At 34.8% G+C, this 25193-nt stretch overlaps 1 protein-coding gene and 1 long non-coding RNA gene across 6 annotated transcripts; one reads left to right on the top strand and one right to left on the bottom strand.

Moving 5' to 3' along the window:
• Window positions 1-1750: 1750 nt before the first annotated feature.
• Window positions 1751-2698, bottom strand: LOC149267307 (uncharacterized). The gene is made up of 3 exons (XR_016253076.1): window positions 2397-2698; window positions 2183-2307; window positions 1751-1959 (listed from the first exon to the last, which is right to left on the bottom strand). It is a non-coding gene; the product is annotated as an uncharacterized LOC149267307 (long non-coding RNA).
• A 6687-nt stretch (window positions 2699-9385) lies between these two features.
• LOC149267306 (protein TIFY 6B-like) lies at window positions 9386-20217 on the top strand. Of its 5 annotated transcripts, none has more exons than XM_089432128.1 (8): window positions 9388-9769; window positions 15365-15552; window positions 17255-17598; window positions 17751-17847; window positions 18166-18508; window positions 18628-18685; window positions 18783-19032; window positions 19468-20217. In XM_089432128.1, exons 1-7 carry the CDS (start codon window positions 9595-9597, stop codon window positions 19024-19026), a joined length of 1449 nt encoding a protein of 482 aa, XP_089288254.1. In that variant the 5' UTR covers window positions 9388-9594; the 3' UTR covers window positions 19027-19032; window positions 19468-20217. The 5 variants fall into 5 exon arrangements, with proteins under 5 accessions (XP_089288271.1, XP_089288264.1, XP_089288254.1 ...); XM_089432120.1 differs by having other exon boundaries at window positions 19412-20217; XM_089432145.1 differs by lacking the exon at window positions 19468-20217 and having other exon boundaries at window positions 9386-9769; window positions 17387-17598; window positions 18783-19328.
• The last annotated feature ends 4976 nt before the right edge of the window (window positions 20218-25193 follow it).

Genomic DNA, 25193 nt, shown 5'->3' with positions numbered 1-25193 from the left:
TGCACCTTCGGCGAGCAGATGAGCCTGTCAAGCCTTCTAACATGAAAACAAAGAACAACATGCCAAAGCATCATCAAGTGAACTAAAGACCATCAAAGACTCCACACACTTTTCCATGCGGAGGTGAAGTTGTGCTACACCATGAAGACATCCATCACCTAACAGCACTGTAGCTCGACATGCACTCTAATAGCAACACAAATGTACCAGCACTGTCATGTCGAGTCATGTCGCCCACATCTCTAGTACAAGATATGTTGTCAATCAATGTAATGTAACATGGAGTCCAAGATACCCACTTGTTTTACAAAGAGTCATGCAAAGTCGAAAAGTCATGGAAGTCAAACAGTCATGAGGGTAGTCGAACAACCACAAGGGTCAGTTTCACCCTTGGCTATAAATACCCCCTCATTTGTACATGAAAGGACTTTTCACCTTAGCTCCTCCCACATAGCCAAGAGAGTCTGTAATCTTTTCTTTGAGGAGTAAGTAGTGGCTCCAACGCCCCGCACTCAGGGTTAGTGATGTATGGTGTAACGATGTGTCTTGGAACTTTCGCTTAATTCAGAAGCCTGCTAACAGGCCAACACGTTTTCACACATGTATTGTAACTGTTGTAAGACTAATCTTGAACACTTGTAATGCATGTTGCTTTAACCTGTGTTGAACACTTGAACTATTTCACTTGTTGTAATACATAATCTGTTAATGGAAATGTGTTGTATATGTTGTTAACGTTGTCTCGCCCGTGGTGGCTATCTCCCCAGACATCAAACAGACCTTTCACATAAAGCTTGTTGTAACAACCATTGCACTTGTTTGGACTCATCCGTTGAGTGTTGTACGTGTTATATTACCTTGTGTGTTGTGACTATCACATCCGTGTGGACTGCTCCTCCGAAAGTTGTGCACATCTTGTTGTGTTGTGTGTTCCTAGCCGAGTTGGGACTTCATCCCAACCAACTTGGGACTCACTATCACCCTCTCCCCTTAACACAAGTACACTAGCATTCACCAGGAACGCGAACCTCACTTCTCGAAGGCAAAGTAGACCACTCTCTTGTGCTGACAAGCAAGAGTTGAGGCAAATCCTTAAGACAATGGCAACTGAGCCATCATACTGGATGGGACTCCCACACCAAACGGTGTGAGTTCAAGTTGGGACTTCATACTGGGGTGATCCCCTGAATGTTGGTGGGTCCAGCACCGTCAACACATTCATTTCTGCAAGAAAACATGAAAGAAAATGGCTATTTTCATGAGCCCGTACCTTCAATAAAATATATACAAAATAATTTAGATGTAAATAAAACAAAAAGGGAACCCAAACCTTGATGTTCAACCTAAATATTTGTGACAGGGAGGAAGGCAATTATATATAATTAGAGCGAAATTAAACTATTCAATCACGACCATCAGATAACGTTGCATTACACTGTCAATAAAAATCATACAAATTTCCAATAAACAATTCAAAACATTGTAATTATAATATAGAGTATAATGCCATGTACTATGTTATATTAAAACAAAAAATGTCAACACAAAATGTATTATTACAGAGAAATGATTTTCATTCGATGCATGTATTCTAAAAAATATAGTCTCAAGAGTCAAGGGTTCATATTTCATGTTTCATTGTAATGAGGAACACGTGGAATTTGGAGATTCTAGAATCTTCAAAGCATAAATCTTTATACATCAACAAAGCTCATAAATATTGTTGGAGGCAACGATAATAAACCATAACTGCAATAATGTTAAAATCTTTAGACGCCAAACTCTTGTCTAAAAATATGATTAATTAACAATGGCTTTACGAAGGGAGAAGCCCTAGCTAGGTCAAGACCATTGCTCCTGGAAAGGAAGGAGGTCGAATCGTAAGTTGATCAGATACTGACAAATGCCTGCCTCATAAAGTTAAGTAATGAAAACCCCAAACTGATTCTCAAGATTTAACTGCAGAAACATAAGGGAGTAATTAGACCTATTGCTCATAATAAGGTTTGTAAAACCGTAAGGAAAGTTAGCAGTAGCAACTATCAAATTACATGTAGAGGGATTTGTAAATTCTTAACAAGAATGCACACTAAGAATAAGCTTCCACTTAGTTGTCTTTTCAACAAAATAAATAAGAAATCTCATCGACATAACTCAAAAGAAACTTGTTAGATAGGGTTACCTGTGCACTAACAGATTGTGGTCAACGCCTCCAGAAGGAACGACCAAAGAGTTGAGGTCGAGGGACAACTCGACCCAAATAATTGAGCTCCAACTCCACCAAACCCTTTACTGTAATTCAGCGCCCTGATATCAGACACCAAACAACAAATACATGAAGGAAGAGAAGAACCCTAGCCATGGTTAAACGCTGAGTAAGGGAATTGAGAATTTACCTACCCAGGGGAGCCCAGGAAGTAAGAGGATTCACAAATGCGAATAGCAGAGATTGAAATCCTCACTGTAAAAAAAAATTCAGAGCTTTTTCCCCAGCTAAGGAAGGGTCGAATGACCCCACTCACGACGCTCATGGGGAGGTGATTACCCTCTATGAGTTTTCCGCTGGCCTAGATCGTCGATCCAACCCTAACACCTCATAACCCTTGATCTGGAGCCTCCTCAACAAGTGTATAATTGTTAAACAACTGTGCTTAGGGAAGTTTCGAGAAAACTTCCCTTTAGGGTAATGGAGTTAAACCCCAAAAAATCCCAATGTTATTAGCAAAAAAATTATAATACCGGTGGTTTACATATATAAATATAATCCACTCCAATTAAGATAACATTAACATTTCAAGCATCATGATAAAGACTTGGTAAGTACATCGCAATTTCGTGCTTGGAGTCAGGCCCAGTTTGTAGAGATTAGTAAAAAAAAAAATTACTTATGGTTATATGTTTATTAGGATACCTTACATTTCTTATATATGGTTTTATATTACTTTTAACTTTTTATCTCTCCAGCCGAGTATGGTAGAGATGTCATTGTTGTAGTGTGGGAGACTCTCTAGCGACCTAAAATAATAAAAATAAAAACTTTACATCATCATTATTATTATTATTATGATTATTATTATTAGTATTATTAGTTTTGTTGGGTAGTTAAAGTAAACTTGACTTGTTCAAGTTATTGATGGTTTTTGAACTCCAAACCCATGGTATTCATGTGAAATATAAGCAAGGGAAAAAATAAACTAGTCTAGATCCATCTTAACTTCAAATCTAAAAAATATTTTGATTATTTTAAAAGCTTCGTAAATCTGAAATTAAAATAAATCTAAACTGATTTTAAGTAAGTTGATATCTAAATATTTACACCACTACAACATCACTCATACCTAATTGTAAAACACCTACACAATAAACTTTACAAAATAAACCAAAATATCGACCTATGATATCTTTATAAAATATATAAAAAACTTCATCAAGCCGTTGATACAATTATATAGTTATATAGAGTGAATATCAATCACTTTCATATGAAAATGATTTATATATTCCTATTATGATTTAAATAATAAAAGGTGCGTGTTGAGCATATATGTGCTTTTACTAAATAAATAAGCACATGCATAATGATATTAAAATAATGTTTCTTTTTAAATTATATTGCAGGTTAAGGTTAAGATAGATTTTAAATTTTAATATTATTAAAATATTAAAATTATTACTTCGTGGTTATCAACTATAAAAGAATTATAACATATGTTAATAATATATGGTATGCATGCATCTGTACAAAATGTTCCCACGAAAGTCGGGAGGCCCACACAGGAATAACATGCCCAACATCTTAAAAAGAAAAAGGGTTGGACAAATGTGATGCCCAATACTATTTTCTGCTCAATCACCGACAAAATAAGATTAGAATATTATCCACTTAGCTTCTTCTTCATGCTTGTTCAAGAGCCACATGGAGTATACATAGGGAGTTGACAATGATCTCCCATTTTGATTTGGGGCCAATATTATTAGAGCTTTTCTACTAAGTGGGTTTACAATTCCTACAATTGATTGATTATGGAGAAGCTTTAATTTTAAACTAGGGGAAGTGAAGTCATTGTGCTCAAAGTAAAGCCCACATAACATGTTTATAATCTAACAATTAAGTCTAATTACAAAAAGCACCATTTATGTTGATTTTTTTAAGAAGTTTATTGTTCAAATCAACCTCAATGCATATTTAAGTACATGTAGAAGCAACTTAATGTGTTGTCTGTAGGGTAACTACTACAAACTTATGTCCTAATGCATTCCTAATTGCAATAAGAGAGTTGGCATGCCAATCCTCTAGAAACATGCTTGTCATTTACACTTAGATAGGGACCGAGGGGGGATTAACCCAATCATTCTTTCCCTATCATTTCAGTGTATGGATCGATCCTTTTTTAGCAATGATATGCGGAATGGCTACACTTCCTCATGAATTGGGGATATTTATAAATGATATTTTCTTTTAGGTGAGGAGATCAATTCAAGGATATTAAAAACCCTTTGCAAAAGGGTGAATCACCATGGTGTCCTATAGGAAGGAGCCCTTCGGCCCAAATACCCATACCAAAAGACACTTCAACTTTGGTCATGTATTACTAAGTTTACATATCAACCCTTGAGGTGTGTTGTAGTCCACCTCCTCCTTGATTTGGGAGGGATCAAGTTCTAAAATTGATAGTGACTTGGACTTGCCAAAGCATAAGGATAATAAAATGACTTATTTTTTGTTTGGAAATGAACTTTTGAAGAAAACTAACTTCTCTAAACTTGACCCTTTATTGGGTCCACTAAGGCAAGGGTCCATCAATGCTAAAGATCCTACTTACTTGTGGGGTAGAGTAAAGACACCTTAAGAGATAGAGTCATGGCCGTGGTAGTTAAAGGAAGGATGGGGTGCATGGAGAAATTCAAGATAAACTCTTTGCTGGAGTAGGGATTACACATGACATTAAATGAACAACAATAGAGATGATATCACAAAGGAATGACCACATCGATGGTGAAGCAAAGCTCCATGGAAAAGGGGTGGAAATTAAAAAATCCTTATTAGATGAGAATTCTTTTTCTCAAGCAACATTAAAATAATTTTGCAAACCTTAAAGAGAACATGGATGGTTTGGATCTATAATATGTGCGTGTAAGTCATGACCTTTTTGTGTCATAAGTTAAACTCCTACTTCCATGTGGCTCATGATTACCTAGAGGCATTGCATATAAGTCCACGGAGATGAAAAGTCAATATCATCCATCTTCTATTATCCACCTTAAAGAAAATATAAGAAAATAATTGAGTTTGTAATATGCACAATGGTCATCACCTCTTAATACAGTAAGTTCTACCCTATCATTAATTACATGTTTTTCAAATAAATATACATAAAAATAAACCTTATTAAATAATATATATTTTAAAGAAAACATTAAAATCTCCTTGGTATTTAATCCTATTGATAGACCAGTTTTTTCATCTTAGTCATGAGGATGAATCTCATTAATAGGTTCAAAACGTTAACCATCAATGATTGCTTATGTAATTTGTCCAAAAACTTTTACAAAAATAATTATGAATCACAAAAATCTAAATTCAAATAAAAATATTAAAATACTATATACATAAATATCCCATTTCCATTAAAATACTATATACATAAATATCCTATTTCCATAAACTCAAGATACATATCTTGTAATTAAAACAAAACCCTATCTTTACATAGACCCCACAACCGAACAATTTTTTATATCTACCTGCATTCGATATAAAATAAACATAAACTTATGTAATCTTATGAAATTATATAATTTTACTAGTCCCTGCCCCTTCGGGGCTGCAGGGACTATAGTGATCGTTTTTCCCGGGTGGCATTTATTTATCACCAACTACCTTAAATGAAAAAGCAAAAAATATTCTTCCTCGGATGGAGAAGATAACATATAAATAAGTCATTAAGCCAATTCTAAATATATTTTAATATCACTAACGTGGGGAATTTCGTGAAGTGCAAGGCTAGACAATGAGGCTTGGTTTATTGGTAAGTTTATAATCTATAGTATAATTTTATTTCCAATATAATATAATAGGTTTTATATAAATGTAAAATTTTGTTTTATATAAAAGTCATGTTATTAAAATTTTTCTAATAAATAAATTATTAGGAAGTTTTTAAATATAACGTTTTTAAATACTATAAATATTATAGTTAAAAATAATAAAATAATATTTACATTAATAATAATAAATAATATAGATTACAAATAAAATTTTCAATTTTTATTTTAATTGTATATGTCATTACATAAATAAATAAAATAATTGAAAGTAGAAAATGATAATTTACTTTTTAATATGAGGGAGATTGATTGAAAAAAATTAATAATTTATTTTTTTAACCCTGAGAGAGTTATGTAATTTTTTCACTACTTAATATGGAATTGAATATGTCATGTAAAAATAATATTATTGATATTACATATTGAAGATGTCATGTAAAATTAGTATTATTGATGTTACATATATTACATGATGTGTGATTCATTCTATATTCATTTGACATGTACATTAAAAACACAAAGATATTAATAACAAAAAAATGTTTTAGTGTCAACAATAAATAAAATATTTCAATATCCATATTAAATAATATAACTTTATATCAGTTTTAATATAGAGAAAAATAAAATAATTTGAATTAAAAAATTTCTTATATTTTTATTTTCCACTGTGAGAGATATGTAGTTTATTCCATTCTTAATATGGAGTTGATATATAACATTTTAAAAATATTAATAACAAAAATAATGTTTAATGTGGGTTATAAATAAAATATTTCAATATGCATGTTGAGTAAAAGATTTTAACATCAAATGAGAGAGAAAATAGTAAGATAATTCTTATTCCATTAATAAGTGCTTTACTATGAGAGAAATTTGTAATTCTTTCAATGTTTAATATGTGGTTGACATTAAAACTTGAGAGACCCAAGTTCAAATTACCATGTTGTGACATGGGTAACAAACCCTTTCCTCTTAATTTACCAATATACCAAAAAATAAATAAAATTTACTAACTTGTTTTCCATACTAATTTACAAAATTCATATTAATACTCACCTAATATAGCAAGGGAAGGAATGTTAAGGTTAAGACCATGATAATGGTTTCATAGACACAAATCTTTCCATCCCAAAGTTCACAATTCCATTATGTAATGTTTATTGTGTATAGAGGACATCCCTTTTTCCACAGTCATGGAGGCCTTCACTTGGTGGTCGTCTCAGCGGCCCTTCTGGCTCGCTATCTTCCTCTCCTCGATCTGGCATTTTTGGAATTGGCGCTGCAGCCATATTTTTCAGGACTTAACTGTGCCATTATCATCTCAAAGATCATTGGCAGCCTGCCTCGGATTGATCTTGATCTTCTGATGCGCGATGATTCTCAGCATTTCTTTCAGGGGACTCATCCGCTGTTCTGCCTTCTTCATTTTTCTATGACGCTTCAAGCTCTTTCTTGATGTATTGATGCCCTAACTCCTTTCTCATCCTCATACAGAATTGTGTTCTATGCAGAAGGATTGTGTTTCGTGCAGAATCATCAACAGATACATCAATGTTCCTCCTTTTTTGTAATCTAACTGATTATATGATCTCAATATAACATATTCAGATTTTTTCTTCTGGAAAAAGAGGACATCCCCTTTCCTCTTAATTTACCAATATACCAAAAAATAAATAAAATATACTTGTATACTTGTTTTCGAAACTGATTTACAAAACTCTGATATGAATATTATACTTAATATAGCAAGTAAAAGAATGTTAACATTGTGTCATGATAATGATTTCATGACACAATATCTTTCCATCGCAAAGTTCATAACAAGTGTCTTTCCATTACAAAGTTCATAGTTCCATGGGTTATGTTATGTAATGTTTATGGTGTATAGAGGACATCCCCTTTCCTCTTAATTTACTAATATATTAAAAAATAAATAAAATTTACTTGTATGCTAAACTTGTTTTCATGGCTTAGGATCACACAGTGATGTTATGTAATGTTTATTGTGTATAGAGGACAGAGAGTAGCCCAATTCCACAAAGTTATGTTATGTAATGTTTATTGTGTATAGAGGACAAACTCTGAGAGGTTTACTGGAGGACAGATCGCAGCCCCAGAGGTTTACTAGTAGTTAAGTTGAGGAAAAAATTTAATCCAACACTTGGTAAATTCAAAATTAAGATGGATCCATCTTAATTTTTAAATAATTATAATATATTAATTTAATTATTTGAAAAATATATATTTTTATAATAAAAATATTGTTTTTTATTTTTTTAAAATAAATTATAAATTTACTTATAATTTATTTTAAAAAATTCAAATAATATTAATTTATTATTATTATTATTTGTTAATAATTAAATTATAATAAAAATTTAACCAGTGGTCTTAAAGTGACTTTTTGAAAAGTTTTCTGGTTTATTATCTGATCTAATTTCTCTAGCAAGGATTTATTGAAATCACAAGTTTGACAGTTAAATTTTACACAATAGAAGTGCTAGAAACATTTTTGAAAGTGTTGAATCCATATATAGTGAAAAAACCAAAAAATTCAAGATAATTTTTTCCGCCCAATTTTAACAAAAAATTCCCCAAAACTAAAAAAAATAACACTTAAAAAATTCCAAAATTTAATAACAAAATTATATATTTTTTTATTATTAAAAAATAAATACAATTAATTCAAATTTTAAAATTTCCAAAATATATAATTTTAAATTCAGAAAATAAACTGTATAGTATTTTCCACCTATACAATTTATTTCCACATCTTCAACAACAATATAAATAACTGTAAAAACATCTGATGCTAATAATCTGCGTTTCTAATATTAAAATAAAAAATCAAAATCCCCGCTGCGTGATTTTCCAAAAGTAAATGATTTAAATTTTGAATGATGTCACCTAGAATTTATCAACTCGAGAAAATAATGCAATATTTTACACACATCACGAAGTCATTAAAGAATTAAAAATAAATTTAATAAAACAACATGTGGGAATCTAACTTTCCTTAGCTGTTAGGTGAAGTGGGACTGACTTTTTGTTTGTTTTTTAATTTATTATAATGTATTTAATGATGAGTGGTTTCTACGCGGAGGATTAAATCGCAGATATTTCTCTGCATCGGACGGCCCTGAAGCTTCTAATCATAGCTAGTTCCCGAGATCGTACGATAGTCCCTCCTGTCCTAACGTTGACCGGCTGCTGTTTCTTTTTTTGACGCACGTGCTTTTTACCGGACCGTCCGGTAAATGATTCCCACGAAGGTTACAGAGTGCGCAGCATTTGATGACGTGCGTCCTCAGGCAACGTGGATAAAGTGGGGCTGGTTCAGAGTGACTCGATGTTTAAGCTAAGGGATTAGGGGGCGACCATTGGGAATTTTGTGAGATTTTATGAAGTTGAATTGACTGTGTGTGTTCCAGGCAGGCCTGCATATGAATAGTAGATTGGTGTACAGTGTTTGGCCATTGTTCTTGTTGGTGCTGGATTTGGTGGAAACTGGAACTCAGTAATTGATTAATTGGTCTTGCTGGAATGGAAAGGGATTCAGTAGTTGCAAGGGACTTTATGGGTTTGAGTGGTGGAAATAATCTCAGCGGAGGTTCTAATGTGTCAGAGTCTAATTCTTCCACAACTGCAGCACAAGTTCAAGCTCAATCTCAGGCTCAGCCACGGGAAGAGATGAAGCCCTATCTCAAAGACAATGGTGGTGAGTTATTAGAATAGTAATTGTTTTGGTTTTTTTGGTTGGGTTTCATTTTTTTACTCTCAAAATCAGCTTTCTGGTGTTGGATGATAGAAATTCTTTTATGAATATATTGTTTTTGGAATTGAGACACGACTGTGAAAATCGATGATCGAGATAAATGGAGTAGCGATCAAGATGTGGAAGTTCTACGTTTGTGTTTAACTTTTAAAGTCGTTTGATACTTACCTGATATATAAGGGTCTTTTGGAATTTACATGTCAATGGGCAACTTGGGTCTCTAAATTCCCAAGGCCCTGGAGTTTTTTTTATCTCCTCCGCAAGGTCACTTGTTATATTTTGGATCATTGAACAACTCAGTGGTAAGAATAATCTACAGCACCTCAAAATCAGCTGTCTGCTACTGTGTCGTTGAAATTGTTTGATCGAAAAATTGGTTTTGGAGCGGGGATATGGTTGTGATGATTGATGATTTAGATAAGATTGGAGAAATGGGATCCATTAATTATTTAGGAAGTAGGATTTGTGAACCAGTAGTTATGATGTTAAACTCCGATGAGATCATTATGTGGGCACAGCCAATGTATATAGTGCCTCATGGAACTTTAATTCCAATGGGGTGTTTGAGTCTGTAATCTGCCTTGTTTTTACATTGAATGTATTTGCAAAAGTGTGCCACAGAGAATCCTTTTCCCTCCGGCTAAGGTCATTCGTGTTAAGCTTTTAATTTCTGAACAGATTGGGGCCAAACGCTTGTTGAGGGGCTGTGGTGTTGGAGTGTGACATTGTGGGAGGTTTTGTTCAGAACCTCTTATGCCTGGGATTGCTTGGTTCTCAATAGGGCCTTACTGCCATTACACCCTTTTATCTTTTGGAGCAATTATATCTGTTATTGTAGACAAGGTGGCTGCCGCCATGATTTGCGTGTTGATTGTGGCAACAAGGAGTTCATCCTCTGTTTAGAATGGGTTTTTTCAATAAACCATCCTTGTGGCTCCTCTCCTCCAGAAGTTGGTAAGCTTAACTTTTCATATCCCATAGCATGCCCATATGATTGCGTGTTTTTGTTCCAATTAATGTTCTTCCTACGTCTTGGTAAGGTTAACTTTTCATATCCCATAGCATGACCATATGATTGCCTGTTTTTTTCCAATAAATGCTCCTCTTAAGTTGTTTTTTAGTGAGATTTTTTGGAAGATTTTTTGGTGAGTTTTTCTAGTTTAATTTCTCTAAAATCTGGCAGGAATTTATTGAAATTACAAGTTTGATGGGTAACCCCTGCACAATAGAAGTGCTCTTGGGGTTTTTGAGGTGCTGAATCCATATATACAGTTAAAAACCCAGTTTAAATAACACAAATCAAATTTCACCTCAAATTCAATAACACAAATCAAGATTTCACCTCAAATTTTTTCACCAAATTCCGGCACCAAAACATCAAAAAATTCACACTAAAAATCACTCAAAAACAATTTCCGCAAATCCTCCGGTTGCCAAACTCAACAGCAAATAAACAGGATGGATAGATCTTTGACCAAAATCCTATCCAATAATCACCACCGTTTTTAAGTGGCATTAGAAATGCTCTTTTATCTTCCCAAGAAATAAAGAATTGTCAGTAACCTGAAATGTTTTCCAGGAGAGTAATGCACGCTAATGAGCATTGAACCAGTTGGATTTTTCCTTTAGTGGAATTAGAGTGGGTTGTGAAGTTTGAAAATCATCGGTTCTTGCTATTTAATTTGATCGGTTGCCACCATGAGCGATCTTTCAAACCTTTTCCAGTTTTGGACCGATTTCAACCTTTGAACCTGATGGTCCAAACGTTCTGGGATATTCTTTTGCATGTACAGTACAGATAAAGATAAAATGAAATGCAAAAGAATTATTAATGTTATTGTCTACATCAAGGAAATCAAATTGTTCATGGTATCTGATGGTCAACACATTTTCTTTGATACTGTGTGGGGTCTTTGGAAATCACATATGCCTAGGTCCCACTACCTATTGAATGTTTCTCACTTTAGCAACATTAATTTCCTACAGCTATAAATTTATTTGGAACCCGCTCCCTAAGCCTCATGCAAAGTATAGGTGGATTTGTTCACGTAACAAGGCTATGGCTAGAACCACTTCATTTCTCAGGGGCATGGGAGGAAATCGCTGCAATTATGTAACAGCAGGAAAGAGTTGCAACGAAGGAGTATGTCTCTTAGCAAAGGATTTCATCAGCATGTAAATATTCACAGTTAATCATAAGTAGAATTTCTGGATTTTAAACTGTGTCAAATTTTAAAATGTTTTAAATATTTTGAGTGGATATTCCACCCATTATTAAAAATCTAATATCTAATTGAAAATTTTATCAATCTCCATAAATTACGTAGTTCCCTTAATATGGATATATATGATATGATACGATATAGCAAAACTATTTATATGGAAGAACTAAACATGACCAAATACAGTAGTATACCTCTCACATTTATGAAAACATGCAATTTTTGCAAAATCTTAGAAAATTGAAAATATAGATAAACAAAATTAAACTTTTTAGGCTATAAATTTAAAATGTTATAAACTTTTCAGAAGCTGCAGTCATTATTCATAAAAACATGACATATGTCATAGATAATGGGAAATTAACGGAATACAGCTTTGAGTGTTTAATATAAATTTATTTTCATGATAGATAAATCATAAAAGAAGACTATCTCGTAGTGTCTCAATCTCGGCTGCTGATTATCTCTCCATCAATCTCACCCATGCTAGTAAATTGACTTGCTCTCCTATGCAGTATCTCTAAGCAAAGCATCCGCCACATCTATGTTATGTATGATGTGCCCACATCAACAACACTCCATGAAGCTGATCCCACTGTGAATTCTCATCAACCAGGTGTACTTATGGTAGGAGGAATATCTCATACTCTTATCGAATTGGTTGTCTTACTCTCTAAAAGCTCATCCATAATTGTAAATTGCAATGAATGCTAGCCAAATTTACCAATTTGTCAGCTGAAAATAGGTCTATGCTCTTGCAATGAATGAACCCATGTGTGCTTCAACTTCTCTAGCATATTGACGTATTCCTTTTTAAACAAGAAAGTAAAATTACAAAAATATTTTTATCCGCAGGAAAATTCGATTGGATGGCAAGTAAAGTATGTGGTTCAAGGTTCAAATCTGAACCTTCTGTATTAACCTTGTGAGTCATATGTGAGGCACTTTTTAAGTTTACCTAAAAGTAATAATGGTCCTGTGTCACCTGAATATAGGCCTAGCCTAGTTGTAGGTTCCACTAAGATACAAAAATAAAAAATAAAAATAATTTTTTTAATAATATTAAAAAACAAAATAAAAGTACTTAGTTCCTTTAAGATAAAAAAAATAAAAAATAATTTTTTTAATAATATTAAAAAACAAAATAAAAGTAATTACAAGTAGCAAACGTACATCCAAACTAAAAAAATTGTGATGCACATTACTTCCCTAACTCAACATCGTGATTGCATATTCTTTTGACTTAGGCATCTTATATCAGTGGAGCATCCACAACTGAGTAGGGCTGTCCTTTGTGCGAGGCATATCATGTCTCTCCATAGCCAAAAAAAAAGAAGGGTTGTCCAGCCCCATTCATATGTGATAGGAATTATAGCCTTATCTGTTGCTGCACGTAGGGATCAATACGCATCCTCACTTTATACTAACATAAAATCAATGTATGATCACACGATCCTTCTTTACATGAAAATAATTAGATGCTAGGAAAATGCCTACAACATGAAATGGCTTGTGCAACATTTTCCACATTCAATACACAATGCCCAATATTGATCAATATTGTGATTCATTATTATTATATGCTGCTGATATGCGTTCTTTGTCCTATCCATGCTGTCATATGCAAAACCCATGCACGTAGCAACAAATCGACCATCCTCAAGTTTTTTACCATAGGCTCACAAATAAATAAAAAATGTATGCACGTGACCAAAGTGACTTATAAAGACCATCTGCTCTACAATTTTACTGTTGCCACTCTTTAGTCTGTACGAGGCAACTATACATTCACTCTTCGTTGCAAACAAATGATCTTCATGCAATTTTTTGGTCTACCACCCTCTGTAATACAATGTAATCAAATCTAGTGTTATAGAGATTGACTAAATTGCTGGTTTTTATTTTTTAAAAACACTCTAGATCAATGATCAAGGATGAATTTGACCGTTTTTCTTGCATGAGTTACAATTTCAAGCACCCGTGTTAACTCGTCGATGTCATGGAAGGCTAGATCTAGACAATGTTGCACAAGTGTCCAGAACAACCTAGGAAATGCTCTAACATGCACATAATTGGATGCTTAAACATGAGACCAAGACTACTTTGTCCTCTCCCGTGAATAAGATGGTCTCCTTAATTATCTCAAATAAATATTCAGTGGTCTTTGTCTTGTTCATATAATCAATGGTGGACTAACGAATCACTTCTTCAAGACAACCAACTGGTACTCATGAAGGGTCTGGATTGAGGACTGGTCCAACCATCATTCACTTCAGTGCATTTCATAATGGCTTATGAATCCCTTACAAGTTAAACTCTTTTCTCCATTGTAAATTTATTCCTCTGAAATCGTGGTGCTAAGCATTTCATAGCTAGGAGGATCATATGTGGGACCAAGTATTATAATCTTTCTTGACATGCACCAAAACAAATGGCTTCGAATATTATTAAATGAGGTATGAAGCCAATGAAATAACAAAAACAATATCATCTACCTTCTTTCACTCTAATGACTTCCAGGCTTACTACAATGTTTGTTGGGCTGTCTCTGGATCTAGTAGAGGAGGATTTCTCCACAACCCATATGGCATAGATGATGATCCTGATGCTATCATTGATGCGGTGGGACTGAATGTTGGTGTTGAACTTGAAAGAACCTCTTACCCCATGAGTTTATCTTCGCTCTTTTCCTTTTTGCTGCAATATCTTCATTTCCTTTCTTATTAGATTCGTATTCTTTATATAAACTCTCCCACAATTCATTGGAAATCACCTCACATTTTTTCACTCCTCCACGACATGACCAACATTACCAAGCAAATGATCTCTTCCTCTAATTAATGTCACTGCACAATCATGGTTGCATAGCCTGCAAAAATTTTCCCCATCTGCTCTAATGAAGCATTTCCATTGAAGAGCTTTATATATAGAAAGTTAGAAGGCCATTAGGTTTTATTAGTCGAGGGTCTTTGTATTTCTCCTTTAGGCAAGAAAAATGAACATTAAAAAGATAGCAAGAAATCTTTAACAAGATACTATCAATATCTTCAAGTTAGATTATGGTCCCCTATAACAAATTTCCAAAATGAAAGCACATGTAAGTTCTAGGTTCTTCTTCCCATTCACGTTTTACTCCCAGGATTACCCAATTAACCTCAATAGCAAGTGGATGTGTACAGTTTAAAAAGATCTTTCTAACTTGGTGCCCAGATTCTAGATTTAACATCATTTGCAAAGATTAATTTCTCTTACATGTTGCTATTGATTCGTTAAAGTATAGACGGTGACTGATATGGCCTTGGTTTTTCTGTTACAGTATGCCTGGCAAATATATCTATGCAGTGGCCTTATTCCAGTAAACCAGCTGCACTGGAACAGTTCATTTCTTTTAAACAGGAGGGATCCAGGAAGAGTTCATTTGATCAGCTCAACAACTCTGGTTTTCGTCCCATAACAAGTGCAGATGCTTTTGAATTAATCAACAAAAACGCACCTGGTATGCAGGTAACAATTTTGCAATATACTGACCATATGCTATATACCTAATATATTAAAATACTGCATAATACATGATTAATTATCTTGGTCTTAGTTATAGGTCACAGCGATGAGTCACGGCCATTGAGTTAAAGGGTGTGATAAGTACATTAGTAAGCCTCCGATATATTATAGTATTGGTGACCTTTTGAATATATATATATATATATATATATTTTTAACAGGAACACAGGCTTATATTATCTTGGAAACAGATAGCTGGCCAGTGGCTGGCCATACTTATAATCTGTTTACATTCTGATGTAACCAGGAATTCCCTTGGTTTCAGAAAGAGTCAATAGAGAAAGAGTCTCAACAAAACAGACCTGAGTCAACAATCCGACCCTGGTTTTTCTTCATATGCTATCAATTTAATTGATATAACATACGTATATACTTCCCAATCTATACTGATAACTTTTTTTCTTTCGTTTTCTGGACTGGTGACTTCTTCATCAGAGTTCTGCATGTTCTCTGGCTCACCTGGTCCAGTGCCATCTTCATCATCAGAAGAAGAGGTATTGCGGTCCATAGAATCGGAATCACTGGGAGGAGAGAGTCTGCATGCCCTTTCCACGACGTGGGTGATTCTTTGACAATGATCTTCCATGCAAACAGTGGAGGCAACAGCTTTGGCACTGTTCCTGGGAATCAGCTGCCCCAGATTATTGAGTCTTAGCAGAGCTGTATTGGCATGACTGTTGAGTTTGTGCCTTTGTTCTTCTACCAGGACACTTATTACCTCTAGCTCCTATGTGGCATGGGCAGAGTCAAGCTTCTTCTGCATCTGCTCCTGCACTTCCTCCAACTTACTTCTCAAGCATGTCTCTGTTTGGAAGAAAGTGCTTGCAAGATAGCCTTATCCTGCTCCCAGTCCTCAATAAGGATATGTCCAGAACCTTTGCCATCATCAGCTACCTTTACGTTCATGATTGGGAGAGGTCCAAATATTCTACGATATGGATTTTTTCTGGCAATCATCACCAGAATACAGCTATTGAAGAATTGTTGGAAATGCAATTATTCATTGCTGAATTTGCATATTTTACTACAAAATGGACTCAGCAGCACCCTCAAAAACCCCTATTGCAACCGGATTGTGCAATCTCAACAATTGATATTTGCAATTCTAGTAATTCTTCTAAATTCTAAGCCAGATTTTGGGCAAAAATGATTGGAAAAAGATGACTGCAAAAGTTCCAAATCGTAGGATGTCTAGATTACATGTCACGATTGTTGTCAGTTCACCATCATATTGAATATTTGTTATTCAGGTGTATTATATCTTTGATGGCCACCAGCTTAATTCTTGGATAAACTGGATATTCTAGAGGTGTTTTGCCTAATAAATGGATGACAGCAGCTTTCCGGTCTGCTCCACTGCTTGTTACAAAATGAGGTTTTTGTTATTTTAAGATGTATTTACTATTATTTTATTAAATAGCATTGGACCTTCAAACTAAACCATGAATTTTTCATTAGGGGCTAAACTTCCCTTCATAGTTATTATTAACTTATTTGGTAATATACCCCTAGTCACTGCATATTTCAGTTAGGGTCCATAAGTTTTTTCTAGGGCTGACATTTGTGTTCGGGTCAAGTCATTATTATTCTGCCCACAATTGACATCGATCTGCAATTTAAACATTACATTCCTGCTTTTTGACAGAGCTTGAATCATGATCCTACAGCGAGGAATACTATAGAGTCTGGAAACTATTACTCTGGGCACAATGGTGCATTAAACCGACATTTTGGTCTCTCTCATATAACATATTCAGCGCATCCTTTTGATGAACAGGGTTCTTCAGGTTATAACATGCAGAAGGTTGGAACTTTTCCCTCTTCAAACCATTCATATTCCGTTTCTAATTTAGGCTCTCCTGCATACATCAAGGGAGAGCAAACAGCAGGAACAACTACTTTGGTGAGACAGTTTCAAGGAATGCCCTTAGCTGGACAACATTCCTTCTTGCCTGTTGTTGGAGCCTCCACCAGAACCACTATACCAGGGTAATATGATTGTCAATGCTGATGTTAAGTTGTGATTTTAGTTTAAGGTTTGTAAATATATTATCTTACTCTCTGTATGGTTCATGCAGAATGCCAATTATCTTTAGCTTCATTGTGGATTGACAAATCTGTGGGCATTTTTGGTTTTGAAGGGCTGTTGCTAGTGTTTCTGAAAAGCCAGCAGGCGCACAGCTGACAATTTTCTATTCTGGCTCAGTAAATGTTTATGATGATGTTCCTGCAGACAAGGTATGCCCAAATAAGGTTACATGAACTTTGCAATATGTAAATTCAAATTGAAATACCATTTTTTTTTAGATGGTTGATTCAAACATCTCAAATGATTTTAATTAAGATTGGTTCAAAAAAGGCAAGGTTACCAGGGTTTATAGGACTACTCTTTATTTCTCTGTCATGAAGCTATGTCATTAGGTGACAAGTGGGTATGACTATTGTTATACTCTTTTTTTTATTTGGAGGTTCTCTTTAGTATGAGAGCATTTGGATTTATATAATCGGTGCAGTTAAATTTCTACAGCATTGAGTAAATGAAACTGTTGATGGCAGGCTCAAGCAATTATGTTTTTAGCTGGCAATGGAAATTTCTGGTCTGGAAAGACAGCCACTACCCCATGTCAAAGCCCAGCAATTTCAATGTCAGTAGCAACCAATGGTCATGCTAGGCAAGGCACACCTATTGGACCAAGACTGTCAAATGCATCATGTCCAACAAATCCACAAGGACATTCCCAAAACTCACAGGCAACTGTTCAGACTAGCCAACCTACTCCAGCAATGTCAAGCGCTGGAGATTCACAGACAAACCAAAATAATGGGGCTTCTACCAATCTGCAGGAAACTCCAAAGGTGAATGCTGCAGTGCCTACTCCAGCTCCAATTATGCCACGAGGTACAGACTGATGAACTAGCTAGTCTTGAACTTCTGTAGCATGTTAGTGAATTCGTATTGGGTTGTACTGTCGTAAACTCTCATTATGTATGCCTGATTTAGTCTCTTTATAACCCCAGCAGTACCACAAGCGCGTAAAGCATCGCTTGCTCGATTTCTTGAAAAGCGAAAAGAAAGGTATTTGGGCATCTGGCATTTTATTTTTTGAACTTGTAGTTCATGCATTTGTCTTTGTTTCTAAAACCATTGTCCTTTGCGTGTTTCTCAATTCCAGAGTCTGTACAAAGGCACCTTATCAAACAAAGAAATCATCTGAGGATTCTTCTCATGGAGAGATACCTCTAAGTCCTAGTCATTCCTCTACACCACCTGTGGATGGATGCAAACAACTGCATAACGAGTTTATGACAAGGTCAGAAGAGAAGGTATCTTGTCTTGTTAAGGATCAACATGAGCAACTATGGCCAGTAAAAGTCGAGAAGAATGAGATTAAAGAACGTCAGCTACAACTCACATGAGACACAGTCAGTTCTTTTCGTTTCAATTTTTCGATCAGCACAATTGTATTATTCATTGTTAACTTCGCAGTTTTCTTCCAGAAAGCAGCTTGTAACATGAATTTATATGTATGCTAGAGAGATTAATTTGAGACGGTTTTGAGTTCATTTAATTTGAATTTAGGTGTGCTAACTATGTCAAAAAAGCAGGCAATTCAGTTGTATCTTGAATTTCCTACTAAACTGTGGGTTTGTCATTGAGAAGATGAACTTTTATAATGAAGCAGCTGCTGAAATAACCAACTTTCTGATATTTTCATCTAGCTGCAATCTTCTAATGCTTCCTAAAGCTGGTTTGACATTGTGGTTAATCCATTCCACTTCTTGGCTGATGTTTGTATTTCAGTTCAGAAAGGCACTTGACATTATAAGGAATATACTGACTCGTAACACCCTGCGCAGAGGTGCCCAGCTATGGAGACTTGGGCCTATATTTACGGTGGAGAGCAGGCTGACTCGTTCCATTTTTTGTTGCTACAATATTTTTTTTCTGCCTAGTCTGTTACAGCCTCTTTGATGTTACACATAATTCGTTGATGGCGGTGTATAAATATCCTCTCACGTGGAGCATTATTTCATGTCTTAAACATCGTTTAAGTAGTCATTCTGCATGTTCTTTTTTCATGCATTCCATCGTTGAATCAATCCCATGGTAAAGAATTTTGAAGATTTTGCAGTTGAATGGCAAAGTAACCACAATCTTTGAACTAAAAGCAAGGTTTTTAATTGAAATTTAACAGAATAAAGCATAGTTACTGTAATGATCTAATTTGAAATTATTTGTGCAAGTGCCATGTCGAAAGAGGCTGTAACGGACTGGTGGGTCTCATTCTTGGGGTTCTTTTGCAGATTATAGATTTATTCTTATGGTATTCAACCTCCCTAGAGGGTAAGATTCTATCGAATTTTTGACTGATATGGGAACAGATAATTCTGATGATGTTGGGGTCAAGGTAATATTGGACATGGGAAGTTTCAAAGGCTTCTAAAAGTAATGGAGGTACTACTCTTCCTGTGGTAGATCCAAGGGTCAAAATCTAAACGCCGTGGTTAGTTTAAAAAACTGGGGACTATGAAGCCTGCTAGACACCTAGGGATATGTAAAATCCCAATCCATGGATTGCTGTTTTCTTTTGAGTTTGAGCGGGCAAAGCTCAGGGCACAAATGTGACTCCAAACCTTTTAGGGCCCGGAGTCTCTCTGTGGCTTGAATGGTTGAGGCTTGGAGATACATTATGTCGACTCAAAAAAATCTCTCTAGAGTGGCCTTTGTTCATTTCTTATTTACCTCAAGACCCAAACATTTACTTTAATTGCATAACTTCAAATTTGTTCTTTAACTAAATAGCACCACCATGTGGCTGAAGTGCTAATCATGTATTGTAAATGTAGGATTTGCCCTGAGCAACTATTTCTGATAAAATGTTTTCTCTTTAATGGTACTTGTTTAAATGAACTTTATAATTTAATAAAAAGCAAGTTCCATAGAGGTGTCACACAGAATTTGTAATTCCCAGAAAATTTATTTTTATCACTCATGTAAGTTACGTTTTGTCTGAAGGAACCTATAGGATCTTGCTTATAGAAATATTTCCGTATTACAAGCAAGTGTATATTCTCATTAATTATGCCTATAGGTTTATAGTTAATGTTTTTATAAATTCTCCACGTATTTCTTCTATGATATTTTTATTTTTTATTTAAATTTTTTCATTTTAATCTACCTATGGCCTATATCAATCACTATTAGACCCTTGTCATTAAAAGCCATATATGATCATTGCAGCGGTTTCAACATCTATGCTTTCAATAATTTTGAGAGCTGCTCCATGATTTCAATGATTTTGATTTTGATTTTGATTGGGCTTAAATCGAATGGAATATAATTATAATTATTATATTATTTTTATTTTTTTGTCGGTTTGACTTATGAGGATTTGAATTTTGATTCCTTGGTTTATATAATACTTCATAACATTGGTGATTGCAAATTGAGTTGCCTCTTGTGGACATAATAATTAAAATTTATAGGAGGCTCTGAATTACATTTTTTTGGTCCTACAAACTGATTAAAAGGCTTGATATGTTTTCTACAATCTCAAAAATCTAATTTGTATATTTACTTTGTGTGTATTTTAATAACCAGTGAATTATTGAAAATGATTCTTTAGTGATATGTTATACCTCATGATATCATAAATGTTGGAAATATTGAGGGGGGTGGTGGGGTGAATAGTATTTCATTTTTTTGCAGATTTAACGAACTGTGGCCGCGATCTTAGGATCTCTATGCATGGATCCATGCAAACTGGACTCATCATTGTAAGGTCAGTTTCTGTTCAAAAGGATACTTCATTGTTCTTTTTGAGGGCAGTAAGCATTATGAAAAGGCTTTAGAAAAAGGCCCTCGGTTCATGGGAACTGCAGGGCTCTTCTTGATTCCTTGGTTCCCAGATTTTGATCCAGCAACTATAGTCATTACCAGGACACATGTATGAATCAGGGTTCCAAACTTACCGGCCCACTTATGGCATGGTGCAGTGTATAGAGCGATAGGCAACACCTTGGGCAGTTTCATTATGGGAGATTACTGGCGAGAAAATAAAGGTCTCTACACATATGCCAGAATATGTGCGAAGTTAGATTTGAGCAAAGGACTTCCAGACTAAATCAATATCAAGATAAACGACTTTGTTTGGACCCAGACACTGGATTACGTAAACACTGCATTTCGTTGCCGCCACTGCCACCAATCAGGGTATTTGCAGAACATCTGCCCATCTCTCCTGGCAAAAAAGAATAAGGATAACCTCTCCAAGCCCAAGTCCAAATGATGGGCTCCTTGCTCTCCACCTCCAGTCGTGGATTCTAATTCCTCTAGCTCTGAAAATGAAGGTAGCGATGCAAAATTGGATCCTGCCCCTCATTTCGTGGTCCCTTCCACCGATGGTTCGGCGCAGTCCTCCGATAAAGCCACCGCCCAGAAACACGTCCATATGACCTCCTCCTCTGATTCAAAAAAGGAGGGCCCCCCTGTGGAGAACCCCAATCTTCAAGTTGTTATTGCTCATTCACCCCAGGATGGTTGGGTCGAAGTTAAGAATCGGAAAGGGAAAAAGCTTCATGTTGAGGCTTCTGCCCATTCTGGGTAGAAGTCAGTCTTGTTGCTTCCAGTCATATGTTGTAGCTTCTTGCTGGTTTCTTTCCTTCTCCGAAACCGAGGTTGATAGTCCTATCATTTCTGGTCGTTGGTTTTCTGTCTCTCTTGATTGTATCATCTTGTACCATATTTTTGCTTTAATAGAATTAGTCCAATTCAACAACAACAACAACAAAAAAGCATTAACCAATAACATCACATCAATGGAACACAAAATATATATAAACAATTATTTATAGTACAAGGGAAGCTACATCTTCCAGATTTACCAACTATCACTTACCAACTCCCATTGGAATGAGGCGACAAACTCTTGAAGGAAGCTAAAACTTTCTTGCCTAGCACCACCCGGACACCCTTGACAATAAAAAATAGAACAAAACTCTTGGGCTCCCATACCGGGGACAATGTCCCAATTACAACAACATTTAAGCACACCATCTCTGTTTTAAATATGCTCCTTAAATGTCTAATATATATATTGTTGCAACTATGACTCTCTTAACAATATACAGTTCAAGAGTTCAATTAATATCTCCCAATCAATTGCTTAAACAGTCCTCAAACATACCTCAAATCATCAAAATTATAGGCGCCCTTACTCTGTCCTTTAATTTTGTCTCATAACTTCTTCAAGGTTTGCTCAACGACTTTATCAAAGTTTGCTTCAAGACTTCAACAAGGATGACATCAGGGTCTGTTATTCTACGCACAGAGACCTTTCCAACGACTCAAAAATCACGTCAATCAGAGTTTGTATGCAAAATTTATGCCACTCAGAAGTGAGTTTGTATGCAAAAGTTATGCCACTCAGAAGTCGACCTTCATTTTTTTTCCACCATAATTCGAGAGAATGGCATGTCAGCCCCAATTATTCATGAAAAATGGGCTAGCCACGTGATTATGATATATAAGACTATATATTATAAATTTGATTAAGAGTTGAGGTTGTCAAACCTAACCACTAGTAAGCTATCGGGTTGTGTTATAACTAGGCCATTAGGAGGAAAATGGATTTCATTCTTTCGAGTGCATTTGTTCCATAGCTAAGCAAAAGTAGCCAAGAGGGATAGGAGGTAGAGCACACAAAGAGGATTTATGCATTGTTGCAGCACACAAGCCACATGCCGCACTTTTTTGTACTCAACGATATTTCCATTGACAGAAAGAGGGCAGAGTAACCTCGCCTTCCATCGGGGTTTTTCTCCCGAAAGGGTTTCTTAGAGCATATCTTGTGTCAAACGTGTGTGTAAGTTTTTATTTTTCCATTCTCTATTTTTTGCATAATTTTAATTTGCATGCATGAACTACTAACAATAAATCTACAGATCCATAAATCTAATAAAACTATAATAGTCTAGAATTTCATAAAGTTTTAATATAATTTTATCAAATCTGTTGTGATGAACTGTTAGTGGAATATCCTAGGTAGTTTATGGATCAACTACCAATCTTCAAAAACTATATGTTATATTCCTTGTCAACTATAAAATTGGGGTGTGTAAACTCCTTGCTAGGGCATTATAAAAGGGCACAACCATCACAACATAAACCTTCCAACCATGGTAAAGGGGAATAAGAACCCATAATACATAAGTAATTGAAACATGGAATATGTTTAGTGATGTAAGTGACACCAAGTACCATGACTAGAGTGAAGTAACTTGAAGGACTAGAAATCCTCCTTACAAGTAGCTTATAAAGATAAACCTTTAGTGAACTATAGTCTGTAGGAGACTTAAGTATCTCATCTTTAATTGTGCCTTAAATCCATAATGGATCATAGTCAAACAGTGATTGTGGAAGTGTTAAAAATTGGGGAAAGAACTTGATTAATGATTACAATTTATTATGAATGTACATTTTATAAACAGAGAACTTAATGAGGAACTTATATTTATGTCAATAAAATAAAAATAAAAAAATTGGGGTGTAAATGAATTACATTACACATCATCTATGTTTCTTTCATATTCAACAACTCAAGAAAACAATAAGGAAAATCTATGGTTACTGGACAATGGTTGCGGTAACCATATGATAGGTAACAAAGATATTTTTTGAAGTTTTGATGAACACTCAAATTAAGTTTGATGATGATCATCTTGTTAATGCCTTAGACAAAGGAACTATTGCAATTGTAACCAAGAAGGATGAAAAGATAGACATTCATGATGTTTATTATATACAAAGTCTGAAACATAACTTGTTAAGTGTAGGTCAAATGAGTGAAAATCGTTTTGAATTCAAGTTTAAAGGTCCTACATGCACAATTCTTGATAGGCAACCTAGTCAAAGAGTCATAGCAAGGATTCAAATGACCAACAATAAGATGTTTCCTCTAGTCATAAAAAATGTCAATCATTCATTACCATATGCTCAGTTTGTAACAAGTTATGATGAAACTTGGTTATGGCATCTTAGATATGGCCATTTAGCTTTTAGCAATCTTAATCTTTTGCGAAAGAAGTCTATGGTTCTAAGTCTACTTGTGATAGGTGTCCATCATAAGCCATGGAAAAAGTTGTATGCTTGGCAAACACCAAAGAAACAGTTTTTTAAATGCTTCTAGCTATAAAGCCAAAAAGTCCACTTAAACTAGTACACACGTACCTTTTTGGTCCAATGCAAACCCATTCAATAGGAGGAAGTTTTTATTTTCCAACCTTTATTGATGATTTTAAAAGAATGACATGGGTCGTCTTCATCAAAAACAAATATGATACATTTTGAAAATTCAAGCAATTCAAAGTCATGGCAGAGAAGCAAAACAAGAAGAAAATTAATTAAGAGCAGATGGAGGAGGTGAATATGATTCAAAGGTGTTTGCAATGTATTTCAGGGATCAAAGTATACACTCCATAGCAAAATGGAGTGGTAGAAAGAAAAAATCAAACCATCATGAGTATGGCAAGAAGCATGTTGAGGGCAAAGAATTTTCCAAATGAGTATTGTGCAAAAGCAGCAG

Source organism: Pinus tabuliformis, chromosome 6, assembly GCF_031772625.1.
Source record: "Pinus tabuliformis cultivar Carrire ecotype Pingquan chromosome 6, CPIR1, whole genome shotgun sequence".
NCBI classification, from domain to species: domain Eukaryota; kingdom Viridiplantae; phylum Streptophyta; class Pinopsida; order Pinales; family Pinaceae; genus Pinus; species Pinus tabuliformis.
Note: the sequence above shows the minus strand (reverse complement) of the source record. Positions and strands in the feature narration are given on the sequence as shown.

Coding starts and splice junctions, on each gene's coding strand:
- LOC149267306 (XM_089432128.1), top strand. CDS start 9,595: ATGGAAAGGGATTCAGTAGTTGCAAGGGACTTTATGGGTTTGAGTGGT. Junction 15,553..17,254: donor AAAACGCACCTGGTATGCAG/GTAACAATTTTG, acceptor GCTTTTTGACAG/AGCTTGAATCATGATCCTAC. Junction 18,509..18,627: donor AGCTCCAATTATGCCACGAG/GTACAGACTGAT, acceptor TTATAACCCCAG/CAGTACCACAAGCGCGTAAA.